General features: G+C 36.6%; 1 protein-coding gene across 1 annotated transcript in view; it reads right to left on the bottom strand.

The window, feature by feature from the left end:
• The window catches only part of HMCN1 (hemicentin 1), a 442,670-nt gene that overhangs the window by 57,116 nt on the left and 359,296 nt on the right, over positions 1–26,258 (bottom strand). The window contains exons 69-82 of the mRNA XM_077763274.1: positions 25,298–25,494; positions 22,031–22,112; positions 20,172–20,308; positions 15,778–15,919; positions 14,619–14,763; positions 14,096–14,223; positions 13,626–13,782; positions 11,747–11,868; positions 11,390–11,554; positions 9,689–9,796; positions 8,907–9,044; positions 8,639–8,773; positions 4,948–5,217; positions 2,273–2,463 (exon numbers count right to left, since the gene is read on the bottom strand). Of these exons, the coding sequence (XP_077619400.1) occupies positions 2,273–2,463; positions 4,948–5,217; positions 8,639–8,773; positions 8,907–9,044; positions 9,689–9,796; positions 11,390–11,554; positions 11,747–11,868; positions 13,626–13,782; positions 14,096–14,223; positions 14,619–14,763; positions 15,778–15,919; positions 20,172–20,308; positions 22,031–22,112; positions 25,298–25,494 (2,117 nt within the window). The remainder of the gene's footprint in view (positions 1–2,272; positions 2,464–4,947; positions 5,218–8,638; positions 8,774–8,906; positions 9,045–9,688; positions 9,797–11,389; positions 11,555–11,746; positions 11,869–13,625; positions 13,783–14,095; positions 14,224–14,618; positions 14,764–15,777; positions 15,920–20,171; positions 20,309–22,030; positions 22,113–25,297; positions 25,495–26,258) is intronic.

The raw sequence follows: 26,258 nt of genomic DNA, 5'->3' as shown, positions 1-26,258 counted from the left end.
TCCTCACTTGGCTTCCAGGCTATCCTTTCTCCTCGTTTCCATCCCAGCTCATTGGTTGCTCCATTTCCATCTCCTTTTCATGGATTCCCTTTAACATTAATGTTGTTATGTTGGTATGTGAGAGAGCTCAGTCTTTGATCCTCTTTTCTTCTCTATCTGCACTTGATTCCTTAGAGATCTCATCCAGTCTCATAGATTTAAGTACCACCTATATGCTGATATATACAAGTATTTGCAGTCCAGATCTTTCTTCCAAAGTCCAATTATACGGAAGTTCCCATTTCACCTCTCTTGCTCAGTTGGTTAAGGGTCTGACTGTTGAATTCAGCTGTGGTCATGATCTCATGGTTTGTGAGACCAAGCCCCATGTTGGGTTCTGCACTGACAGTGTGAGCCTGCTTGGGATTCTCTCTCCTTGTCTCTCTGCTTAGAATTCTCTCTCTCTGCTCCTCCTCCACTTGCACTTATGTATGCACTCTCAAAAATAAACATTTAAAAATATTTAAAAACTTTTTTTAATGTTTATTTATTTTTGAGAAAGAGACAGAGTGCAAGTTGGGGAGGGACAGAGAGAGAGGGAGACACAGAACCTGAAGCAGGCTCCAGGCTCTGAGCTGTCAAGCACAGAGCTTGACGCGGGGCTCGAACTCATGAACCATGAGATCATGACCTGAAGTTGGACACTTAACCGACTAAGCCACTCAAGCACCCCTAAAAATATTTTCAAAAACTTTAAGAATATATGTTTTGCAATGAAATATTAAGGAATTGACTGGAAATGTAGCATAAAGATTTTAATCACTAACTGTAGATACAATATAAATTTGGTTGGTTGCATATTTTTTTTTAAGGGCAAACAGGAATAAGTCATATTCTCTGTAAAAGTCTCTCTACCATCATATCATTTAACCATCCTTAAATTCTCAGGTTACAAAAACTTAAGCTTAAAATCAAGGAGTTTATAAAAGTGAAGCTAAAAATCTGGATTGTACATGCTATTCACAAATAGATCTCTACTTATCATTTGTGTCCTTATTTATAAACTACCTTATTGTTATTATTTTTAACGTATCTGAGTCATTTTCCCACTAAAAGTCTAAACTTTTCTTTCTCATTTAATTCCTTCAGGTCCACAAGTGACATTGAAGGCCCAAATTCAACATTCTTGAGCTTAGGGGTAATCTTGCTTAAATAAACAAACTTATCCTTATTTTATCAATTCTAAAATTCACATTTTTAACTCTTAATACCTCAGAAACTGGGGTATTAAAAAATACTTAAATACTGATGATCTTCTCCAGTTTACTTAACTGCATTTTTTTCTTTCTTAGTGGTACAAAAAATAATGGTGCATGTTATAACTGATGGAAACTTAAATTTGACTAAATACAACTTTCGCTGGCACATGTGGTTGAGTTAGGACTTTGTGACACAGCCTATTACTAGGATTATTTATGTGGTACTCCCAGGAGCCTGAGTAATGGCTGAAATTACACTATAAAGTTAATGTGATATATTTTGTCATTTTAATCTGTTCAAATTTAATTCCACAAAGATTTTATAATGGAGTATAGGGATTTTGAAGGGTAACGAATAGGAATAATAAGTACAAAAGCTCTGAAAATGATTCACTTTTATTTCATATTTGGTGCCAAGTATTGATACTCTCAAACCACACAGTAAATTTTTTAAAAAGTCATGTAGTATGCACAGACACAGAATAATCTTCAAGTTGGCTACCACTGAAAACTAAGATCCTTCTCATAGCTACTATTCTGTAGACTGGCTAAGTGCCACCTAGCAATATTAAAAAACCTCAGCCTGCATAGATAGATTCCTCAGACTTTAGTTTCCTTGTCAATGATAAGAAAGGGTTATTGAAAACCCTGAAAAGAATAGAAAAACTGCTTTTTATTATTTGCCTAATAACACATCAGACATTCTTATATCTCTGTTCTTTTAATCATTCCCATACGTGGTTACAAACACAGAATATAACAGGGGTGCTTAGAATTTTTCCTGATAAACAGATTTCCACAAAAATAAAATGGTTTTAGAAGGAGGTCATTTATGAGTTCCTACTATCTGTTAAATATTATTCTTAGACCTGGGCCATAAAATGAAACATGCATAAAATTCATTTTTTGGCCTGAATATATAAGAGTATTTTTCTTTTGTTACTAAAGAATATATTTCCAAGCTAAGTTACTAAAAGTAAAAAGGTGAATTACCAATCTGGTTTAATGTATCTATTCACATCTATTAAACTTACCACAACATTTTCCAGAATGAGTTCTCCATAGGGCTCAATAGTATATTTTCCTAACAAGTTAGTTAAAAGAATATTGTCTCTTTTCCAGTTAATTGCTGGTGTGGGGATTCCATCAGCCATGCATGGAAGAATGGCTTGTGAATTCTCGTTGACCGTATAGTGTACTTCTGTACTTCGGATTCTAGGTGGTACTATGAAGAATTTTAAAAAGATAGTCATTCATGATGTTGAATTCAATAATATCCTCATTCACATTGGAAATTGACACACAAAAGACTCTTGAGGATAATTTTGCTGAAAACAGCAAAATAAAATCTATGAAGATTTTGATTTGTTTGTTATCTTAAAAGATGCCTCTAGTAAAAACTTTAATGGATTTGAACTTGTTGAAAATATTCGAGATCAGTTTCTGAACAAGTGACGTAGAACTAGACTAGAAACTTCAGCTTTTATTTGGCTTCCAAAGTTTTTCTTACTTAAGTTTCTTATGCTTATTGCAGTGAAGTAAAACAAACGAAGCAGAGCAACAAAACCCCAAAATGCTTCCATGATTCTATAATTACTGGGTTTGTATCACAGACTTATCATGAGAACACATTAATCAAAGTCACCAGTTTAAAACACGGTAAAACAGCNCTCTCTCTCCTAGAAATAAATAAATAATATTAAAAAAAAAATAAAACACGGCAAAACACTCCCTCCATATTGAATGTCATGAAGTGCTACAGAAAAAAACAATTTATTGTGGTATTTCACATGTGTTTCAACAACTGCAAGTAAAACCAGGTCAAGACAAGTCAGCTTTTATATTGTCACAGAGGAAATTTTTATAGGGATTTCAGAATTCTGTGCAAATACTTCCTATGCCTCAAATTCCTTTGAACTGGAATTTAGGAATTTAGGAATTCAATACAGAAAGATCAACGGACTATTTTGTGTACTAACAAATACCTTAGGGGACTTGGAACTATGACATTTACTTTTAAAGAAAAGGCTTAGAAACTATTAAGAGTACTTGGCTCAACAAGCAAAAATACACTCCCCTCCAAAAACAATGAATTCTGGAATTATTCAGACATATCAGTGAGAAATAGATCAATTTTAATGGCATTTTAAAAAGTGGCAGGACAAAAGTTGCACTCAGCAAAAATTATTTTTTTTATTATATAAGTAAATATATACACCTTAAATGAAGGACTATAGGCACAAACAGATAACAGGGAAAACAAATGTATTTTGCTGAATGGAACAGAAACATTCAATTCATTTTTAATGAATTTACACTGTATTTGTATTATCACCTTCACTGGCTTCCTTGCAGTTGATATTTCAATTCTGCTATTGTTACAAGGTTGCAACATCAGCACATTTACTTCAATTCATTCTTTTTCAAAATGAAAATTATAAGGCTATGATTTTATATTTGATTTCAACCCTGGCCTACACACCATACATTTTGATATATGGACTCCTTGTGTTTATTATTTTCTAAATAACATGAAAATAAGAACATATTCTTTGACCTCACTGTTAACTGGAATGGTATTTTAAATTTGCCTGGGGTTGAGGTTTTGGCATTAAAAGATATTTACATATTTCTAGCTTTATTGCATTGTGGACAGGAATTGTGGCCTTAGTTTTAAATCATATTAATGACTGCTTTGTTATTTAGTATATGGTCAATATTGGTAAATTTTCTATAAATACTTAAGAAGGAGGACCATTATTTATTTGAAGATAAAGAACTATTGTGTATTGATTAGTTCAGTTATATTAACTGAAAACAGGTATAAACCAGGGGAAGTATTTAAAAAACTCAGAAATACTGATTTAAATTTGGGCTATTATTTATTTATTTAATTAAAAATGTGTCTATTTGAAATCATCATTTTAACTATGAAGTTGTAGACAGCTCAAATACACCTGAAAGATAGAAAACAGCTTTCACAAAAGTTTTTAAAAAAAGAAAAAAGAAAATCATCATTGTAAGAACACCTCTAAATATAGCAGTCGAAAAGAGTTTCATTTATTGTTTCCTAACACTGATATGAATATGGAGTTTATCTTTAGTCTTAAAATATACATTAACAACTAAAATATTTCAATGTTGATCTTTAGATATTTTGTTAGTTGTCTGACTACAAAGAAAAAAAGATTTTTTCTATTATAAAAATATACTTGTAAATATTTCGCTACTTTAAAATAATGAACTAAATAGATTTCCAACTCTCATTAGTTCGCAATATATTTATAATGTAGCTCCTGGGGTGGTTAGTTTTGGGTCAACATCATTTTCAACTTGAGGAGTAGAGCAGAATCATCACAACATACACACACACACACAAAATCCCATCAATAGGATCTATAGCCAAAGTAAAAATCCCTATAATCATAAAATGAGGGGATTACTGGTAACACATTATTTTGGCTGTCTTAACAAAATCTCTCTCACACACACACATATAATCATAGATTTGCTTTTGCCCCCACGAATAGCCAGACAGAGTGTACAAATTAGAAGGGTAAGTGTACCTACACATACACACACACACACACACACCACTTTGGATTGCTGGTTTTGCCTGGCTTTGACTTTCATCATATCTTTCTTGGTGGTCTTTTCTCTTTGCCATGGCAGTCTAGCAGATTGAGATAATTAACCTGAAACCACCTACCATGGACAGCGAGCGTGGCATGCGCACTGCTTGATCCCGCCGTGTTAGCTGCCGTGCACGTGTACTCGCCAGCGTCCTGAGGCTGAGCAAATGCTATCTGCAGGGCCCCAGAGCTGAGGAGGCGCTGGCGGACTGATTCCATAATTGCGCGGCCATCTTTGTGCCAGGTAATGTCAGGTGGTGGGAGGCCATCTGCCTCACATGGTAAGGAGATGGGCTTATCCACAACAGTGGTATATGCCTTTGGATGGGGGCTAATCACTGGAGGAACTAAAAGATACAAAGTATATCTTAAAAGCACATGCTACAGTATTACTCTAGCAAAGTGAAGTCACACTGAAAAGAAACAAAATCCTGACTTTACCATATTATCATTGAAGGATCACTACACTGTTTTCATTGGGAAAGAAAATTCTTTGAGCCACTTTCAGAAAATTATTCTCTACATAGTTAACAAATGTTAACCATAATCAATTTTTAAATAAGGACATAAACATATATTCCTGAGGTACTACATGCCTAGAAAATAGAAAATTTAGGTACGTCAACAGAGGCATTTTCTTTAACATATGGTATTATGTGATTCACTTCAGCTACCTAAACTTTCTGAATAGACCCTTTCAAAGTTTAAAAATCATCCAACTGCTGGGGCGCCTGGTTAAGTTGGTTAAGCGTCTGACTTCGGCTCAGGTCATGGTCTCCTGGTTCGTGGGTTTGAGCCCCGTGTTGGGCTCTGTGCTGACAGCCAGTTCAGAGCCTGGAGCCTGCTTTAGATTTTGTGTCTCCCTCTCTCTCTGACCCTTCCCTGCACATGCCATCTCTCTCTCTCAAAAATATTTAAAATTTTTTAAAAAAAATCATTCAACTGCTGAGAGATACTTTTACTCAAGTATTTCCTACAGTGGTTAGTATCTCAAATACAGTTGCCATATTTAACAAAATACTGTTTGAATGACTGAATAAATGAATAGATTATGGAAAAGAATTACATAGATAAAGCTCTTCACACTTCTTCAGAAAGCTATGGGAGAGCTTATGAGAAGGTATTCTAGTGATTACAGGTTAATTACCACTTAGGGATTGGCTTGGATATTTTGTTGAGCCTCAAAGAAATATTAAATAATTATCAGAGAACAATCAAACATAAGTGAGGAAGAACTAATCATAAGTACACAGAAAAGAAAGGAGAGGAAGACCCACTTGTGTCAATGCAAGTCCAGAGACAGTGAGGGGTGCCGAGAGCAATAATGACAGTAAAAGTATCCTTTTAAGCATGTGTAGGCAAAAGCCACAAAGAACAAAAACTACTACCCATTTCAGAAAATCGAAGAGAGAAACAAAGCCAACAATATTCAGTGTTACCATATACTGACTGAGAAATGTAACCAGAAATGAGATCTCAGAGCTCCACTGATTGAAGCAGCGCTCTGTGCATAGCAAGTCCTGGGGACCTAGAACTATCTGCTGCATCTCTAGAGGGTATGGAGACACGGTCAACCATGTAGAGACCAAATTTTAAGATACACTACCGGTGATGAGTAAAACAAAATCAGTAAGTTGTGAAAAAATACAAATAACCATATTAAAATTATATCAACCAACATTATTTGGTTGGGCTGGTACTTGCCATTATATACTGTATCTGCAAGGAGAGAGATTTGGTTCAGAATTTTCAGGTCTCTAAAGCATGCAGTTATCTCTGGTTGGTTTTCAAATGTTGAAATGCTATTAATCACTTACTGTGTTTCTTTGTCCCGTAATTGCGGATTTTAATCAATTAGCGAAGGAAAAACCCCTCTGATAGAGAACTCTTCTTTCCATGATCTCCATGTTGTCAAAACCAACAAATATGTTTTGATCCTTATCCCAACTGACCTCTCACTTGCATTGAACTGTCCACACCCTTCTTCTTGAAACGTTCTCCTCTCCTTGCCTCCATTCGGCTTTCCTCCAACATCTCTACCTGCTCCTTTGTATTCTTTTCCAGCATCCTCTCTTTTCTCAGACTGTGTCTTAAACCATGCACAGTCCCGGGTCTTTGTCCTTAGCTCTTTTCTGTCCAAATTCTGATCCAGTCTTGTGGGCTGAAATACACTGATTACTCCCAAATTTCTATCTTCTTCTAGACTTCTCCCCTGAGCTCTGGATCCATAAATATTCAACTCAATTTGATAGCTCCACTAGGATTTCTAATAGTTTCCCACATCTAACAGGATCAGTCAGGAATAATGTGTTCCTTTCTCTAAAACCAGTTCCTCCCCTTCAGCCTTCCCATGGCACTATCATCCACTCACTAGCTCAAGCCCAAAGCCCAGGAAACATCATTAATTCTTCTCTTTTCCTAACCTCCAAAATCTGATTCATTGGCCACCCTGGCAGTTACACCTCCAAAAGCATATGAAATCCATCACCCCTGCCGCTTACACAGCCACTGCCACTCCCAGCCTGTAACACTGTGTCGGAGGACCTAGAGAGTTCCTCCAGCTCTAGTCTTGCCTCTTCTCTAAACCAGTCCCTACACAACAGCAAAAGAGATCTTCCTAAAGCCAAATAAGCATCATGGTCAAACTCTTAGAAGTCTTCCCACTTTTAGAGTATAACCTTTGTGTGGTCCTTCTGACCTTCCATGCACTGGCCACCTTCCCTCCCATGTTGCCAGCCTTCTTCTTCACCAGTCTCTACCACACTGGCGTGCTTCTTTGCTTACTCTTTTCCTCCCTTGGGGCCACTGCATGTGCTGCCCTCTCTCCCTGGGACATGTTGCCACCTTTGCTTGGCTCATCATTCAGGTCTCAGCCTAAGTGGCACCCCTTCAGAGAAGGCTACTTCTTAAAGCCTACTTTAACCCCTAAGGTAAAGTGATCCCTATGTTTTCCCATTATTCTATCTCAGTCCCCTTTTTTTTCCTGCTCAACACATGTCAGAATTTATAAGGAAAGCATCATCATGTCTGAGTGTTCAATGTATTCCTACTTATTATTCCAATAAAATAAAATTGAGAAAATGTTGAAAAATATAAAGAAATGAGATTTACAGTGTGCAGTTAAGTGAGCTTTACTACAGTCATTAATCCACCATAGGAAAACCACACTGTAAGGAAATTCAAAATCAGCTAATGCAAACTCCATAGCTCAGAACCTATTTCCAGGTGTCTTCTTCACTCACAAAAACAATGTATGCAAATCTGAATATTATGCCCAGATAATAACAGTTAAATGTAGAAAAAACTCTGCTTTGTCTACAGAATAATTTTTGCCTGTCAAATTGCTTAACTGCAATTATGATTTTTTTGTTTCATGATTTTTTTGATTTATGACTTTAAAAATTATGATTTGTGTTTTGAGTGGATATTACAAAGTAGTGTTTCATAATTCATCCAATGTAGTATTATGGAGAGAATGGTTTTAAAAGTCACATTATGTGTCACAATGAAATAGAGTGCCAAATGGAAGCTCAAAAAAGTCAATAATTACCATGAGATGCCTCAGTTTTCTTATGCTAGCAATGACCCCCCATAAGCCCCCAAACATTAATTTTTCTTCTTCATAAGAGTGATAGAAAAACACATTGTATAATGTAAACTCCTACTGTTGAGACCTATGGCAGCATCATCATTGTAGACGGACAAAATTTGGCATACATTGTTACAAGCATCTTTGCAATGGAATATAGAGATGAATTATTTAGGTACCTTGAACATTTAATTTGATTTTGCCTAAGGCTGTACCGGCTGGATTCTGAGCCACACACATGTAAGTGCCAGCATCTTCTCTGACAGCTCTGGAGATCTGCAAGCCGCCACTAGGAAGAACTGCATGACTTCTGCCTACATCACGATTATGAAAGCAGGGTGAAAAGAATTTTTGTTAAAAATGTTTTCCATTAAAAGGGCATACTGACTTCTGAATTATAATACACTGGTTTGCTATGGTTTTCTTGATAGAAACACGGGTAGGTACCTGACATGATGACATTGATGCCTTCTTTTTGCCAAGTAATGAAAGGACTGGGTGTCCCTGTTGCTTCACATGGTAATAAAACTGGATTGTTTACAATGACATCTAGTTCACTTGGCTGAGGATGAATGACTGGAGGCTCTGTAAGAACCAAGCAACAGAGAAAGCAATGGCACCAGTCAGTGGCAGGAACATCTAAAGTAGCCATGGGTTAAACATGCCCAGATTCAGATTTCCAAGTTTTTAGTGATCTGATTGTCCTAGGGAGAAGAGAATATTGACCGTAGTACATTTTTTAAGTCTTGCTACTGTAGGCAGTTTCCATTACAAGACTAGAAGCAGGGACGCCTGGGTGGCTCAGTTGGTTGAGCGTCCAACTTTAGCTCAGGTCATGATCTCATGGTTTGTGAGTTCAAGCTCCACATCGGGCTCTCTGTGGTCAATACAGAGCCTGCTTTGGATCCTCTCTTCCCTCCCTCTGTGCACCTACCCCGCTTGCTTGCGTGCGCTATCTCTCTCTCTCTCAAAAATAAATAAAACATTAGAAGCAGGAACAGATTACAGAAATTCAAGAAAAAAATGATTTAGGGGATGTTCTGTGTGATTTGTCATCTGTAGGGTTTTTTGTTTTGTTTTGTTTTAGTCTAGTGACTAATACCTATCAATCTTTCATATCCCCAAGATATTACTGGGTTGCGTAACTCTAGACAGTATATCCCTTCAAGAATAAACATACTTGAAGGAAAAACAACAACAAACTTTTAACGAATAAGTAACCTTCATACCCTGGACACGAAGGGTCACGTGTCGATGCGCAGAACCAGCTGCATTCCTGGCGACACAAGTGTATCTTCCAGCATGGCTGAACTGAGTAGCGGACATTTCAATTGCTCCTAAAGAGAAAAAAAGTTTTTATGCACAGTGCATCCATTTTCCTGCAACCATTTTTCTGGTTCAATAAACTAGGTTTCTCTGAATTTGTGTTTTCTTCCCCATAGCACAGTGGTGCTCGGCTTATATGCATACTTGCACCCCCTGAAGTGCCTAACACAGTGCCTTGTGATCATCATTAATGGTTTCATTTAGGTAAAATTTACATACCATAACATTCACCCAATTAAATGTACATTTCAATCAATGGTTTTTACTATATTTACAGCATTGCACAACTATTACAATCTAATTTTTAGGAAATTTCTATTATCCTGAAAAGAAATCTCATCCTATTTACAGTCACTTCTCACTCCCAACTTAAGCCAGTCATTAATCTCTTCTTATTCTCCATATATTTGCCTTCTCTAAACATTTCACGCAGTTGGAGTCATACAGATGTCTTGTGTCTGATTTCTTTCACTGTGAAGAGGGTTTTTGAGTTTCATCTCTTGTAGCATGTGTCAACATTTTTGCTCTATTTTATTGATAAGAATTTTGTTGTGTGGATTTTCCATATTTTGTTTATTCATTCACCAGTTGGTGGATATTTGAATTGTTTCTCCTTTGTCTACTGTGCATAATGCTGAATGACCACTTGCATACAAGTCTTTGTGTGGACATATGTTTTCATTTCTTAGGAATGGAGCTTCTGGGTCATATGGCACGTATGTTTAATATTTTGAGAAAGTTCCAAACTGTTCTCTTAACATAATACCTTGTGCTGAAGGGTAGTTAATTTCTATTTTATGATTTTAATTGCTACCAATCTATATGGGTTTCTGAGACAGCCAAAATACTTTGCTTTGAAAGCCAAGTTCTACCTTAAGAATGATTTTCCATTATTTCCCTTCTTTTGAGAAAATGAATTTCCTTAGAATTATATGCACAGATGCATAAAGCCCTGGGATGTTAGCTGCAATTTTAGTTTATCTCTAGTGTACCTTCCCAATGTGGGGGATGAGTTTTCAGAAACACCAAAGTGAATTACCCCTGTTTTCACTTAGGTGATTTTTTTCCCTCTTTCAATACATAAACTTTATAAATGATGGTTGCTACCACTCCATCCAGTTAGGATGGATAAATGATCCGTCCTAGCACTTATCACCCAACCTTCCCTACCTGCTCAATTATAAAACCTTGAAAACAAGAACCCTCTTACTTTTATATCCTCAGAAACTCCGTGGAGTCTATAACTTATTTTAGGCACTAAATGTTTGTTAAATGAATGGAGATTCTTTTTGGCCAACAGAAGGGTATGGGCTCACTCAAAGGCAACCTGTGAACTTGTAAAACCTTTGCATCAGTAAATTTGGACATAAAATTCCAGTGATCATGCTTATTATATTCAGTTATTATTATCTTATTTCCAGATTTTTTTTCTCTCCTGTTCTCTAATTCCCCTTGCCACGCTAACTGCCCTTCCCCTCAGGTGCCTAAGTCTAGGGATGAAAATGTATTTTATTCTTTTATCTTGGTGCAAGAAAAGGCCAGGTGAAGCCAGCCATTCATGATTAATCTAATCATAGATGTGTAATCACTGAGCTTAGTCTTACCTGAGGACAGAATTCTATAACCATCTCCCCTGGGAAGTAGTCTTATCCCATTTTTTGTCCAGTGGATTGAAGGAAGTGGAACTCCCGAAGCAGTACAGGTAATCACCGTTGGGGCATGTTTGGTTACTAGGAAGTCTGTAGGCTCATCAGCTATGGAAGGTGGAACTAAAACAATAACAACAAAAAGAAAGTACACATTTTCAGCTCCTCCAAATTTCCAAATCCTTATCATACATCTTTCTGTTCCTACACTGTAAGTGAATGTTAGATGAGTGGAAAAGGAAGCCCTCTTGTGAACTAGTGGAATGATGAAATGTATCCTGATAGCAACTGTCAATCCATACAGTAAGCCAGTACCTTGGACAGTGAGATCCACAGTTCTTTTATCCTCTCCGGCATCATTTGTCACGGTGCACTCATAGGTTGCAGTATCATCCACAGAAGGGGAAATAATTACTAGTGAACCTGAAGAAAGGAGCCTAGAAGAAAGATTTCAAAGCACTGATGTACTGTATATCATTTTTCATAAATGTTGGTTCAACATGGTACCATCTTGTGAACTAAGGGAAATGGAATTCTTTCCTCATGTTAAAATGAGGAGTCTCTCTGATACTTCATATATCAGACTTTGTGATATGGGCAATGGCTAATAGAGCCTAACCTTGAGATTTACAGGAAGCAATTGGGTGGATTGTTCAAAGAGGGCACCTTGCATTTTCTGAATGCTTCTGTCATGATCAACCATGCTCTCCTAATTTTGAAATACACTAAAATGTATTATAGCTATTGTTTATATATAGCTAAAATGATGAGAGCTATTGTTTATTGAACATTGAATACATTCTGGCATCATCTCAACTGCTTCACATAAACTGTCTCTAAATTTCACAATTGCAACTCTGTCTGTCTTGCATGTTTCCCTATTTCACATGTCTACTTGCATATGCTGGACATCTTAGGGATGCACAGCACATACATCAATAAGCCTTTTCCCTAATGTCTAATCAATTAAAAACCAAAATGATCTGGATCACTTCAAATATTTAGGAGCTTTAATAAATATACGTATATTATTCTAAGTAAATCTAAATAAAATATTTATTTTCTTACTTCAAAGTGTGTGCTGATGGAATAAAAACAATTTGCTTTAATGGGAATACATGTGACATGCTTTTTTATTCAACGATATTGTGTATTTTCCACATAGTGTATATCTTTAAGTCACTAGACTCCTGGTACCCAAAGATTAAAAGGTTGAGAAAGAGAGATAAACAAGAGAATTCCAAGTGAAACTCCTAGCTTCATATTTCCTGATGTATCAGAAGCAATTGTTGTCAAAGTAGACCTATAAGGACATTTGTTTTTAGTATCATGGCAAACGCTTTGACAAGATATCCATTAACTTAACTGAGATATAAGAAACGATGTTCATCTAAAACATCAGAAATTCCCAGTGATTTACTGGTTAGCTTTTAAAAAACATACACTATCATATTACGAGCTAATGGAAGTAAAGCCGGAAGAATGTAAAAAATTGGAGAAAATGACGTGTTCCCTCCCCCCGACATGCTATCAAATACCTAAGTTGTATTTCAAGGCTCAGAATTTTATTTTTTATTCTACAGCTACAGCTAGTATTAATTTTACAGAATGGTTTTTCTTTTATACCAAATGATGTTTTAATTTTTTGTCTTTATAAAATTCTAAAAGGTGCTAAAAAACAAAGCAGAATAGGAATCTAATCTTGTAGATCTCTCTGACCTCCATCCATAGGGCTTATGAATGGAGAAGTTGATCCTATAATTCAAAAAAAGCTTTTAGGTTGAGAAACTAATTTCACATTAAGAAAAAGTATATACTCTATCTACTAGTTAATTCTTCAGACTTTATATATATATGCATATGCTGTCCCCATTGATAGAGATGAAATGTTACTTCTTTTTTGTTTTTAAATGTTTTACTTATTTCTAGGAGAGAGAGAGAGAGAGAGACAGCGTGAGCAGGGGAGGGTCAGAGAGAGAGGGAGTCACAGACTCTGAAACAGGCTCCAGGCTCTGAGCTGGCAGTCAGCACAGAGCCCGACGCGGGGCTCGAACCCACGAACCGCGAGATCATGACCTAAGCGAAAGTCGGACGCTTAACCGACTAAGCCACCCAGGCGCCCCGAAATGTTACTTCTTTTTAAAATTATGTTTCTAAATAGTAGGTGAGAGTTTTCAATTAAATTACTCCTTACCTATACGAATTCTGATTTTGATCCACATTAAGAAGATGCCCATTTTTCTTCCACCTGATTGATGGTTTTGGTATCCCAGTAGCCTCACAAGCCAGAGTAGTTTGAACATTGACCGTTACAGTTATGTTGGTAGGACCCAGAGCAATGGATGGAGGGACTAAAACAAAGTCAACAAGTAAGAGGGAGATGCATTCAGCAAATAGTGTGCCATCTGAAGTATTTCTGCCGGACTGAAATTAATCACTGGTAACCTGCCCCATAGTTACAAACACAGTAAGGCTCTATGAATTTAAAGAGTGTTGTGATGGCGCTGGCTACAATGAGGAGAAAATATGGATCTTTCCTGTTCGCAAGAGAGTGTGGTACATTTACATAGTCCTGGATATCAAAGTCTTTATGATCTCACTGGTTTAGGCTATGGAAGAGCATTTAACCCAAAGATTAGATGTCATTCATAGAAGTATATTTACCATGGACCTGTAAGTCTATTCGCCTACGGTCTGTTCCAGCAGCATTGCTAGCCATACACAAATATCGCCCGGTATCTGTGACATGTGCTGACTGGATATGAAGGAACCCATTTTCCAAGATGGAGTATCTACAAGAAAGATCACAAGCAAGGTCCCTGGAATCAGTCTTTTCTGATTATTTGCATTTTGACTGAGAGTATTTTACAAGACTTATAGTTAAATCCTTTTTTGTTTTTGTTTTTGTTTTTTTCCTGCTTTAGAAATTTGCAATACCCTGGGTGGAAAAAAAGGGATATTCTGCAAAGGTGCATAGCAGATGGACTTGTGCTCTTGGATGAATTATAATCATTAAGCTTTGGACATAAGCCTTACGATTATGCTTTTAAAATAGTATGTGTTGATTCTCATATGAAGATGAAGACACCAATATTAAATATAAGAAGACCAAAATAAAACATTGGAAAAAAAGATTCAAGAATTTATATTTCCGTTAGTATTTTTCATCCTTCTCCAGAATTGTTACCTTGCGTGACTTGCAGATAGAACAGCTCCATCCTTTCTCCATGTTATCCTTGGGGTCGGCACACCTTCAGCAAGGCATTCCAATATAGCCGACATATTTAAGTGAATGACAAGACTCTGGGGGCCGCTCTTTATGTTTGGGGGAGCTGTGCAAGAAAGGCATGTGGAAAACTTCATTCATATTAATAACACGACCCAAACTAAGACTCTGAAAAGGTAATACAAGGTTAGCTTTGAGTCAAAGGTACAGCTTTGCCTGTGGCTAATTCTGGTTAGTATAAATAGAATTGGGGTTTAATTCCTAAAGTCTTACTCAAGATTTTCTGTGTTGAAAAATAAAGCACAGATGGGGGGAAAGGAGGTTTTAAATCCCTGATACGGTGTGTGAAATCTGGCTTTCCAGGAGAGACGCTTGAATAAAAATGAGCTCTGGTCTGATGCAAATTAAAGATGATATTTCTTATTTCTCTTTGGCCAAATAATGGTCAGGGAATGTTAACACTGGAACAGCTTCACTTTAAATAAAGAACAGAAAGTGGGCTGGTCTAATGAAAAGCACATCTGTGATTAATCATGCAAGTCTCAGAGTATGTATTTTATTAATCGTTGAGTTCATGTGGGAATAGAAAACTCAGATTTTAACTTTAGTATTAGAGATATTAGTTGTGTAGGTCACCCAATATTCTGTAAAGCTTCATATATTAACCAAAGACGCTAGTATGGGAGAAAAGCCTATGTTATAACCCCCCCAAATTGACAAATTGTAATGTTTAGATTTTATAGTTGAGAAAACCACAGTACTGTGGCAGTCTCTGTAGCACCCAACACCAGCATCAATAAAGGTGAGCTAAACAATGGACCACCTGTCATCCAGAGATTTAGTGTAACTTTCTCAATGGCTCTGATCTGAATGATACAGGACATCAGGATATACTGATAACAATTGGAAATATATGATCCTCTAAGATAATGTACCTTTAATTTTTTTGAAATAGCATTTGAATATAGCCATAATACAAATACTACATGTTGTCTTTTTCAAAAAATAAGTTAACCACAAGAATTCATTTAGTGTGCCCATAAGAAATAAAAATGTTATCATTTCTTTGAATGCCCTTGGCTAAATTTTTAAATCGTGAAACAATGGCTAACTTTCTTACCATTTACAGTGAGAAGAAATTCTCTTGTAGTCTTTCCTGCAACGTTGCTGGCCACACAAGTATAATTGGCTGTATCACTTAGATCTGCATTATTAATTTGCAAGTATCTCCCTCCAGAGAGGATTCGTACCCGAGGGCTTGCCTGGATTCCGCAAATAAAATTTACCATTAAAATGTCCGGAAAAGAGAATAAAATGTTACTATATTTATAACAGCAAAAAGGAACTATAGTGAACTGTGGATTGCCTCTCTTCCATTATGTTTTGTCTGCTCCCCCGACTGTTATCCCGGGATCCAAACCCCTTGGGAACTATTTCTTTCTTTTTTTTTTTCCTTACAAATAGTTTATTGTCAAGTTGGTTTCCATATAACACCCAGTGCTCATCCCCACAAGTGCCCTCCTCCATGCCCATCTTCCCCCTCCCCCCCACATCCATCAGTCCTCAGGTTGTTCTCAGCATTCAAGAGTCTCTCATGGTTTGCCTCTCTCCCTTTCCCCCACCATTTACCCCTTTCTTCTCCCCCATGGTCCTCAGTTAAGTTCCTCCTAATCCTCCTATACGTGCAAACATATGATACTTGTCCTTCTCTGCCTGACTTATTTCGCTCAGCATACCACCCTCAAGGTCCATCCATGTTGCTACACATGGCCAGATTTCATTGTTTCTCATTGCCATGTAGTATTCCATGGTATAGATAAACCACATCTTCTATGTGTGCCTAAGGCAAGGGCACAATCCACCTTCCCAGTTCTCCTGGCCACAATGATCCTTTCAAGGATGGGCAGCTGGGCCCCCGAGAGCCCTCTGCAGGACTGTGCTGGAAGTGCTGGGGAATAAGACATTCTTTTTATCGGTATCTGGTAGTGAGGACGGACAGCCTGGTGTGGTCTGATCATGTGAGGACAGCCTGCTCTGAATCAAAGCAAGCAGAATTGAGATTCAGAGGAAGAATATCATCGATGCTCGATTATGTGAGAAGAATCTCTGGATCTAGTAATACCTAAGACCTGAAACCTAAGATCACCAATCACTGTAGGTAATAAATGCTGTTAAATGATTTTTAAGTTGGTTTGAGTTCAGTTCTGTCATTTACAACTGAAAGCGTCATGACTTAAATTAACTTTGCTTAACTTCTAGGAAACAGTGGTCCTTTAACATTTTAAAAATAAGTAAATAAATGATTTTAACCTACAAATATTTGTTAAGTATTTATTTTGTGTCCAGGTATAGGAACAAGAATTATGAAAATATAGTGACAATGAAACCAAGTTTCTGCTACTAAGTCCAATTGGGAAAATAGATGTAAACAATTTTGTATAAAGATGCATGATATTCATAATCATTAAAAATTTCCAGGTAGCATCAAAGACTGCTATTTTCTGGTTGCATCAAAGAAGGAACTACTTCAGGGGTGGCTTAAATAAGATTTTTCTGTCACATGGGCTCTGCCCCAGATAGATATACCATTGACCTTCGAACTGCATGGATCCACGTACATGTAGATTTTTTTTGATAAATATAATTCAGTTCTGTACATACATTGTATCTTCCTTATGACCTTGTTAGTAATGTGTTCTTTTCTCTAGCTTATTTATGTAAAAATAGAGAACATATATAACATACAAAATATATGTTGATTGGCTGTGTTATTGGTAAGGCTTTGGGTCAGTGGATTAGTAGTAAAATTTGGGGGAGGAGTCAAAATTTATAGGCATATTTCTAACTACATGGAAGGGTTAGTGCCTCTCACCTCTATGTTGTTCAGGGGCTAACTATATATTTCTAATGAAAAGCATTGTTCATACTAAAATATGCAATTCAGCTCTTTATTTTATAAGGTCACGTATTTTCTTTAGGCCTTTCATTGCTATAGGGGCTATTAGTGATAAAACGTTATTACCTCTGATGAGAGTAAGTGATTTCTTAAACATATATGGTAAGTTCTATAAAATATCTATTTTTAACTTTTTTATATGGGTATAGCAGGGTTTCAGGCTAATAAAAACATCAGAGTTGATTCTTAATAATGTCTTTGTTCCATGAATATCAGTAAGTTCTGCTAACGCCTCAAGTCTCCTACAATTTTCTCTGGTCTCTTTCCATTGGCCACCAGTGATTCTTCCAAATTTGACTTCTTTCTTCAGACAGCATCTCATTCTCAGTCAATGATCTTGCTTCCTACTCCATGTAGAAAATCAAAGCCCTGCGCCTGCAGTTCTCTCCTCCTCCTCCCTTACATATGAATGTAAACCTTCCTTTCTATCTTCCCATCCCTGTGGAAAAAGGTCAGCCTTTCTGTCCAAGGGTGATTTCTTCACCTGTGACCAGGGTCCCATTCCTTCTCCATCCAACACATGTTGTCTATAAACTTCTCTTTCTCTCTCTTGTATCTTCAGTCTCTTACATATGCTAGTCTTTTATATAAAGAATAGCCCACAATTATTTCCATTCTGTCTTTTTCCTTAACTCTCCCAACAATGGTAACCTACCTACCTTCTCCTCTGATTACTCTATTGAAGAACCATTGTTCAGATCTTTAATTATTTCTGTGTATTGCCAAAATCATGTACACAACTTAATTTGTATTTTAGCATGGTCTCTGTTAACCATTCCCTCTCTTTTCTTTGGCTTTTAGTACACCACTGTCTCCTGTATTTAATCCTATCTCTCTGAGTCCTCCTTCTCAATTCTGTTCTTCTCTTCTTCCTTTGCTCACCTTGTACTTATCAGTGTTGCCTTATATTCTCTTCTCATTTACAGATTTTTCTCACACTGTATGCTTTCTGGTCAACTTCATATAAACCTATGGCTTCAATAACTGGTCGTAGCACAGAGGACTACCAAGTCAAAGATGTTTTTGATGAAATAGGGACCCATATTTCTTAGTACTTTTTAGAAAATCCACTTGGATAATATATAAGTCTTGAAACTCAAAATACTTGAAACTGAATTCATCTTTTTTTCATAATTGTTGAACTCACCCTGTCCCAGTACTGACATCACTTGATCATAGCTGGGATTAGTCTAAATGTCTCTGTCATTAACATTCACTCAGTCTCTATCTGAACACCTGATAGTTTTAAGTAAATAAAACTACGGAGAAAATGTCAGAGTATGAAAGGTCTTGTGAGCTAAGTTGGGTAGTTTAACCTGAATCCTGAAATCTATGAGGAATCATCAAAGGATTTTAATCAAAGTTTCCCTCAGCCACACCAAGCTACTTGCATTCCTTTTCCTGAAATGGCTTGGAAGATGCCATTATCTATCATTAGGATTCCCCTTTTCTTTCTCACCCAACATCTACTCATCATTTAAAACTGAATTTACCCTTTCCAAGAGGCTCCTGTGAGCTGTCCCTTACCCTGAAGTCTGAGTTACTAACTTCTCTTCTGTTTTTATAAATACTATATGTCACTCTAACATATGAGTTGTATCCATGCTATAATTTTTGATTTATTTGCATTTCTTTTCAAGTAGTCTGTGAGCTTCTTGAGGGTGAAGACTACTCCAGCAGCAATTATAGTGCCTATCATTATAGCAGGGGCACAATAGAGAAACTGAGGCACATTAACGTTAAGTGATACCCATGATAATTTAGCATGTAAGCAACTCCCAGTTAGAATCCAGTCTGCTTTTGGTCCCTTGGTGTGGTTTGGTGGTGGTAGATGTTCTTCTGCCTTAGGTGTTAAGGGACTTACTCTTCTTTTATAATTAGACACAATTAGCACAGTAAGTTATACTAACAGGATGGAGAGGAACAAAAGGGGAAAAAAGCATAACTACTCACTAGGATAGGAACAATCGGAGCATTCAAAGTCAAGGCTTTGAACCAACAGCTAAAAGGCAATTTAGGATCCTGGGCTATGACACTCAATGACAGCAGACAGATATCACATGAGAGTGGGAAGCTTTCGAAAGCCAGTCAGTGAGTTCTTCAAGGGTTCCAGTCCTATATTTCTGGCATCCAAGGGTATCACCTAGATTCTGGGAGTTCCTCCTGAGGTCCTGGTTTATTCCAGATAAATTCAGTAAAAGGTTTGTCCAAGACACTTAGTAGGACGGGTCAGTTCTTTTGAGACTCAGATGATTTCTTCCCTCTCATAAAGAAATAGCTGAGTGTTTCAAATCCAGTTTAATCCATGGACTCCAGGAGATACATACTTGGGCCCATTTACAGAGTGTCTTTATCAAAATACCTGTCTTTTGAGCCATGACTAGGTATTACCTACCCAGGCAAAGGTTGAGAAAAAGAAGGCTGATTAAAAGATCTCATGCCCACTCCCTCAATGTTGAATAACAATAGCCTCATGTTGTTTGGCTTTGCCTACCTAGCAAAGACTCCTCAGCTGATTTTTTCCTCAAAATGGATTTGTGGAATTTAGGAGGATTTACCTGTAACCGATCTCCATTCTTAAGCCAAGTGATTACAGGTGGGGGCACTGCATCCGATTTGCATTCCAATGTCACTTGTCTGTTCCGTAACACAGTGAGATCCTGGGACTCAGCAGGCCCAGCAATATTAGGGGGCACTAGGTGTGAGAACAAACATGTCAGAGGCTTTCAATAAACAAGATACTAAATGATCTGCATTATCTTAGGTTTTACTTCTGTTATGTAAAATAAGAGGCATAAGCTTAAAATGTTCTACATTCAATTTATGGTACAGATGATTACAAATAGTGGCCTTTGTTTTAAGCCCCACTCTGTACCTTCACACACAGAGTAATGACATTCTTCCAAGAATCACATGGATGACAGGATAAGTAATATAATCACATTACTATCACCATTTAACAGGTCAAGAAACTAAGGCACAAAGAAAGGATTTCTTATCCAGTTTCCACACTTGGTAATGATTTCTCTGAATCCCAGATTTCAAAACTAATAAATGAAGGTCAGTCCATTATAACATACAGAAATGTATATACTTTCTCAATATTCAGAAATGTTATCTTTTTGTTAAAATGTTTTATTTTTGAGAGAGAAAGAGAGCGCAAGCAAGGATCTGAAGTACTGACAGCAGAGAGCCTGACATGGGGCTAGAACTCAGGAACTGTGAGATCACGACCTGAACAAAAGTCAGGTTCTTTTTTTTTTTTTTTTAATATTTTTATTTATTTCTAGGAGAGAGAGAGAGACAGCGTGAGCAGGGGAGGGTCAGAGAAAGAGGGAGACACAGACTCTGAAATAGGCTCCAGGCTCTGAGCTGGCAGTCAGCACAGAGCCCGACGCGGGGCTCGAACCCACGAACCGCGAGACCATGACCTAAGCGAAAGTCGGACGCTTAACCGACTAAGCCACACAGGCGCCCCAGAAATGTATCCTTTAAGGTGACTTGTCAACTAATGGCAGGCTTATTTGTGTGTAGGGCTGGTAAGAGAAGGGGGGTTTCCTAAATAACAAACAATTTGCATTGCCTGGTCATCTAGGCTATGAGAGTGAAATAAATATTTCCATTTGGTTTTTTAAATGTTCCTTTCCATAAAGAGTAATTCCCATCTCTATGTTGAAATAAATATATTGGCCAGAGTTTAAATGGCCCAACTTTTCCAGAAGGTAATTTGGCAATAAATTTCAAAGCCTTAAGTGTGTGTGTGTGTGTGTGTGTGTGTGTGCGCGCGCGCGCGCGCGCGCATTATCAAGCAAGTGTACTTACAGAAATTTATCAAAATAAAATAATTAAGGAAACAGGCCAATATATATGCACAAAGATGTCTATAACAGTATTGCTTATACTCGTGAGAACAGAACAGCTTAAATATCCAAAAATAGGGAATGGAGTGAATAAATGACATATTTATAAAATGGGGCACTAGGTCATTACTAAAATTTGTTATAAAATTATGTTTTGACAAGAAAACATGTTCACCATACCATTAAGAGAGATGAAAATGAAGTTAAATACTACATGCTGTATGATACATTTCTGCGACAAAACATCTGTATGCAAAAGGACCTTTATGTGGTAAGATTGGGTGACATTTTCTTCTTTATCGTAATTTATATTCTATGATTGTAAATCAACAGCTATGAATTATTTTGTGCAGGAACAAAAATAAATAAGTCAAAAAGTCCACTGAAGTATTTTCAAGAAGGACTTGATCAGCCAAATATAAGAATCAGATTTGCAAACTACATATTTCCTCATGCATAAACATATCTTATGATGTGCTGTGGAGTTGCCCATGTTCCACAAATTATGGCTTCTAATTAGGCCTATGATAGATTGCAGGAGATTTTGCCAAATTTACCGTGTACTCTCACTAAGTATTCTTTATCATCATCGCCTGCAGTACTGGACGCCAGACACGTATACCTTCCTGTATCCTCCACCTGCAAAATCCAAAGAAGTGAATTACACGATGCTAACTTGCCAGTTTCATTCACTAGAATGAATACAAAAGTCTCACATGAAGCAATGTATCATTTAAGAGAGCACAATTAAAATTTAATAAACTGTTTTAACATTTGTGATTAGTACCCTGGTAGTGAGCACTGCATGGTGTCTCTATCATATATGAAACTATGTTTTAAGAGGGTTTCAATATTTGATCTCAGAACCTTTGCATGTTAGGTATATTTCATGATCACAGAAAAGGCAGCTATATGTAGGACCCCGCACCATACATCACAGGCTAGATACACCATGTTTACTGAACCAATTAGTATTTATGGATTTAAATGATAGACCTAAAAGCTCAATGGGCATCTTCCTGAAGAAAAAAAATACAACTTAAGTCAACAAATAAAATATAGGTTATTTAAATAATGTATATTAATACCACATTTTGAATCTACCTTTGGTAAACATGGTGAAACAAAAGAGCTATATTATGTAATCCAGTTGTAAATAGTGTCAGACTGACAGAATAATCTACTAGTATCTGACTAAAAGCAGAAACATTTCTTTAAAAACCCTGTGCATACTTTCCACTGAAAGTGTGAGCCTTCCTTCATATGTTTGACATTGTGTAGACACAGCCTATGCTTATGTACGCATAAAATATACTCTGGAAAACAGATGATCTTACTTCTGTGAAAAATGTATTTTGGAAAAGCAGAAAAATCCTGTTTTCATTTATTTTTACTACTTGAACACTCCTAGAATATTGTGAATTTTTGAATTCTTGCATTCAAAATTGACTTTATAAGTTATGGAAAAAATTTTTTGTAGGCTGCAAAAACTCCTTTGAAAAAATTTAAGACTAGTCCATTTGCAAAAATACTTAAACACAACTTTAAGAAGAATGACACTCACATAGTCCTTCAATGAAGAACTCAAAATGATGTACCACTGCCTAGAGAATAATTTGTGAATTTCCCATCAAATGTCTAAGACCTTTAAAAATCAACTTATCTCTACCAACTCATTTTATTCCCAATTAATATTGTTGCCCCCAATTGTTTTTGACTTAACCAAACTTGAACCATCACTCATGTCTACTCTTCAGTCTTACCTCCTCCAATAAATATTTCCTCACAACCTGTGCCCTTCTGGATGCCTATGTCATTATTTTTAGCTACATTTTCTAAACTGTGTTCTGTTTATAGAGGGTTTGAAAAGTTACAGTTAATCAGATTTCTCTAGAGCAGTATTTTGTAGAATTGTTGACAAGCACTATGGTTCATAAAGGGGAGGAAGGTATAGGATATAAAGTTTTCCAGCTGTACTTGGTCACAGAATTTCCCGCAGTGGAGTAACTCACAGAACTAGCATTTTATGGAAGATATTTTAGGAAGCTCTTGTCTCTACCACACAATTTGGAATGGCAAAGCAACTACTATGCGCCAGTCATAGCTATCTATTACAGTTGCATACACGAAAAGACAAAGTTCAGATAAGTGAAATTTAATGTAATAAGTGCTATAACACAGATATGTACAAAATGTTGTGAAAACACAGAGGAGCAGCGGAACCAAGATCAGTCTTGGGACTTGATAATGTTTAATTTTCTACTTTGTAAATGTCTTGAATGTTTTTTTATTGTTTCTTTTCCTAATTTTATCATGTGTGTAGTTTTAGATCCTCTAGACACCTGGAAACTTCTGGAAGGCTGAGGCATGTTTTATGTATTATGTTTGTATTCTCCACAATAGCTAGTGCATGCATGGCACCATCTTAAATTCTGTGGCATCTTTGTCTCCTTTTGTTATAACTCAACTATATAATGCTTCAACTATGTAATGTTTCTATATAATAGAATTCTATGTATAATTCTATTCCACACAGTTTCCTGTCTCTTTATGTTACAGAATTCTTTTGGCTCCTTTATCTGTTGAAATGATAACATTCAAGGGTTTTCCTTCAGTAACTGGTTTGACAGTTTAACTTGAATTTCCTCTGAGTTATTGCAATGTTTGATGGAGAGAAAACAGGGGAATAGAAGGCAATTTCTCCTTGATATTAGAAACGAGAAACGTGCCGAGTTCCACTGGTAAGACTTTTGAACCCAATGTAGGATTGAGACCCAGCTCTATCAGTGAACTTGGTATGCAAATACTTAATCTCTCTGTGCCTGTTTCTGGCTGTGTAGACTGGAAATAAAGACATTGCCTCACACAGTTGTCATAGACTCACTGGTGTGACAGAGCCAAGAGCTGAACGTAGGACTGACACAGTAGACAATTTATAATGCTTAGCTCTCTTTTCCCAGCTCCCTTTCCTTCCTCTTTTCTCACTGAAAAAGCACACAGAATATAATTAAATATTTTGTTATTCCAGGTTTAAAGGAACAATGATTGTGATATTAACAACAGCAGGAAAAACAAAAATTCCATCGAACTCTATGTAACATGATTACATGCCTATGGCACCAGTCTAGGCACGTCATGTGAGATGATCTCTGAATTCCTCAAGGGTAAGAGTTAGGGATTATTACTATTTGTATCCCCAAGGCACAGATAGAGAATAACTAATATAAGGTTTGACTTTGTTAGTAAAACAGAAGATTGTTCTAATAAGATGTCCCAGACATACTTCTCTTGAATATATTTACATTTCAGATGAATTTCCTTAAACACAAAATAAAGGAACAGTCAATTTTCCTGAATTTATTGGAAAATTGCATGTGTTCTGTGTTCACATTTGTAGGTCTCCTAGTTCATTCTGGAGACCAGAAATGTTCTTTGAGACCTCATATGTATATATGTTGGATTGTTTTTTGCCAGTTTTGTAAAGGGCTGCATTGCACAAATTAAGAGCTTCAGGGAATATATTATCACTTACAGCACTCAGAAAAACTTGCAGAAATTAAATATCTTGCTTTCTTTCGGGTTTAATATGATACTTCTACTGCTTCCTTTTAGTCATGCTACCTTGTGTCTACACAATCAGGCATACCATAGAACCAATTTACCCTTTTTAAGGTTAGAGAGAGAGAGAGAGGGAGGGAGAGAGAGAGATATCTGTGGTTTTGGATTTGTTTTGTATCTGAGATTTGGATTCAAAAACATAATTTCTCCATGAGCAAGTGAGAGGTTTAACCCAGGATAAAATAACTTTTGACTTTGACGCTTACCTGGGCACTAGATATTCGAAGGACCTCTCCACTTCCAAGAGTTTGTATCTGATCTGTCTGTGGGAGGGGCCTTCCATCCTTCATCCAGGTAATTTTAGGAGTTGGGATTCCAGAAGCAAAGCATTTAAGTTCAAGTGGATTATTAGCAATCACTGATATCTCTACAGGTTCTTCAGATCCATTGATATGAGGTGGTTCTATTTAAAGGGGATTAAAAACAACAAAATAAACTTGCAGTTTGATAAAATAGTGCTGATTAGAAAAACTTTAAAAGAAAATTCAACTCAAATTTATGTTCATATAAATTTGTTAAAACAAAGATAACAAAATAATGCCTACACATTATTACCCATTGTCACTGGCACTATTTTAAGAGGGATGGATCATGCCTATCATAGATCATGAAGTAAATGGAAAGGTAATTATAGCTCAGCATTTGGGTTTCAGATAATTAGAGTAGTCTTACCCAACTGCAAAGGTTTGAAGACAATAAAAACTAAATCCATCTTGTACCATTGTTTAAGGAGACATACTTAAACATAGCAGTATGGTTTTGTACCTTCTAAATATCTATTGTTTAAAGCAACAGGCAAATGTTGTGGAATTTTATCATCTTTTCCGTGCAGAACTTTAAGAGGAAACGATGACTAAGCAGAAGAAAAAAAAATAGTTACATTTGGAGACGATTTCTGCATAAAACACATTTGTTATGTCTGGGCAGAAATCATTTCCTTTTTTGTTATTTATATTTCTAAATTACCTTTCTCAAGAGGATGTTAAAGAATCTAAACACTTGGAAGAAACGTTAACGTTCCTTAGTCCAAGTAGTCTTGAGTTTAGGAATCCCTTTAAAACAGTCTTTCCATACAATGATCATTCAAGTTTTCTATGAACATTTCCAGCTTACTATTTCACAAGGCAGCCAAAATAGTTGTTGGACAGCTCCAAAGATTAGACTATT

Source organism: Crocuta crocuta, unplaced genomic scaffold, assembly GCF_008692635.1.
Source record: "Crocuta crocuta isolate KB4526 unplaced genomic scaffold, BGI_CrCroc_1.0 scaffold3, whole genome shotgun sequence".
NCBI classification, from domain to species: domain Eukaryota; kingdom Metazoa; phylum Chordata; class Mammalia; order Carnivora; family Hyaenidae; genus Crocuta; species Crocuta crocuta.
This window is presented reverse-complemented; position numbering and strand designations above follow the sequence as displayed.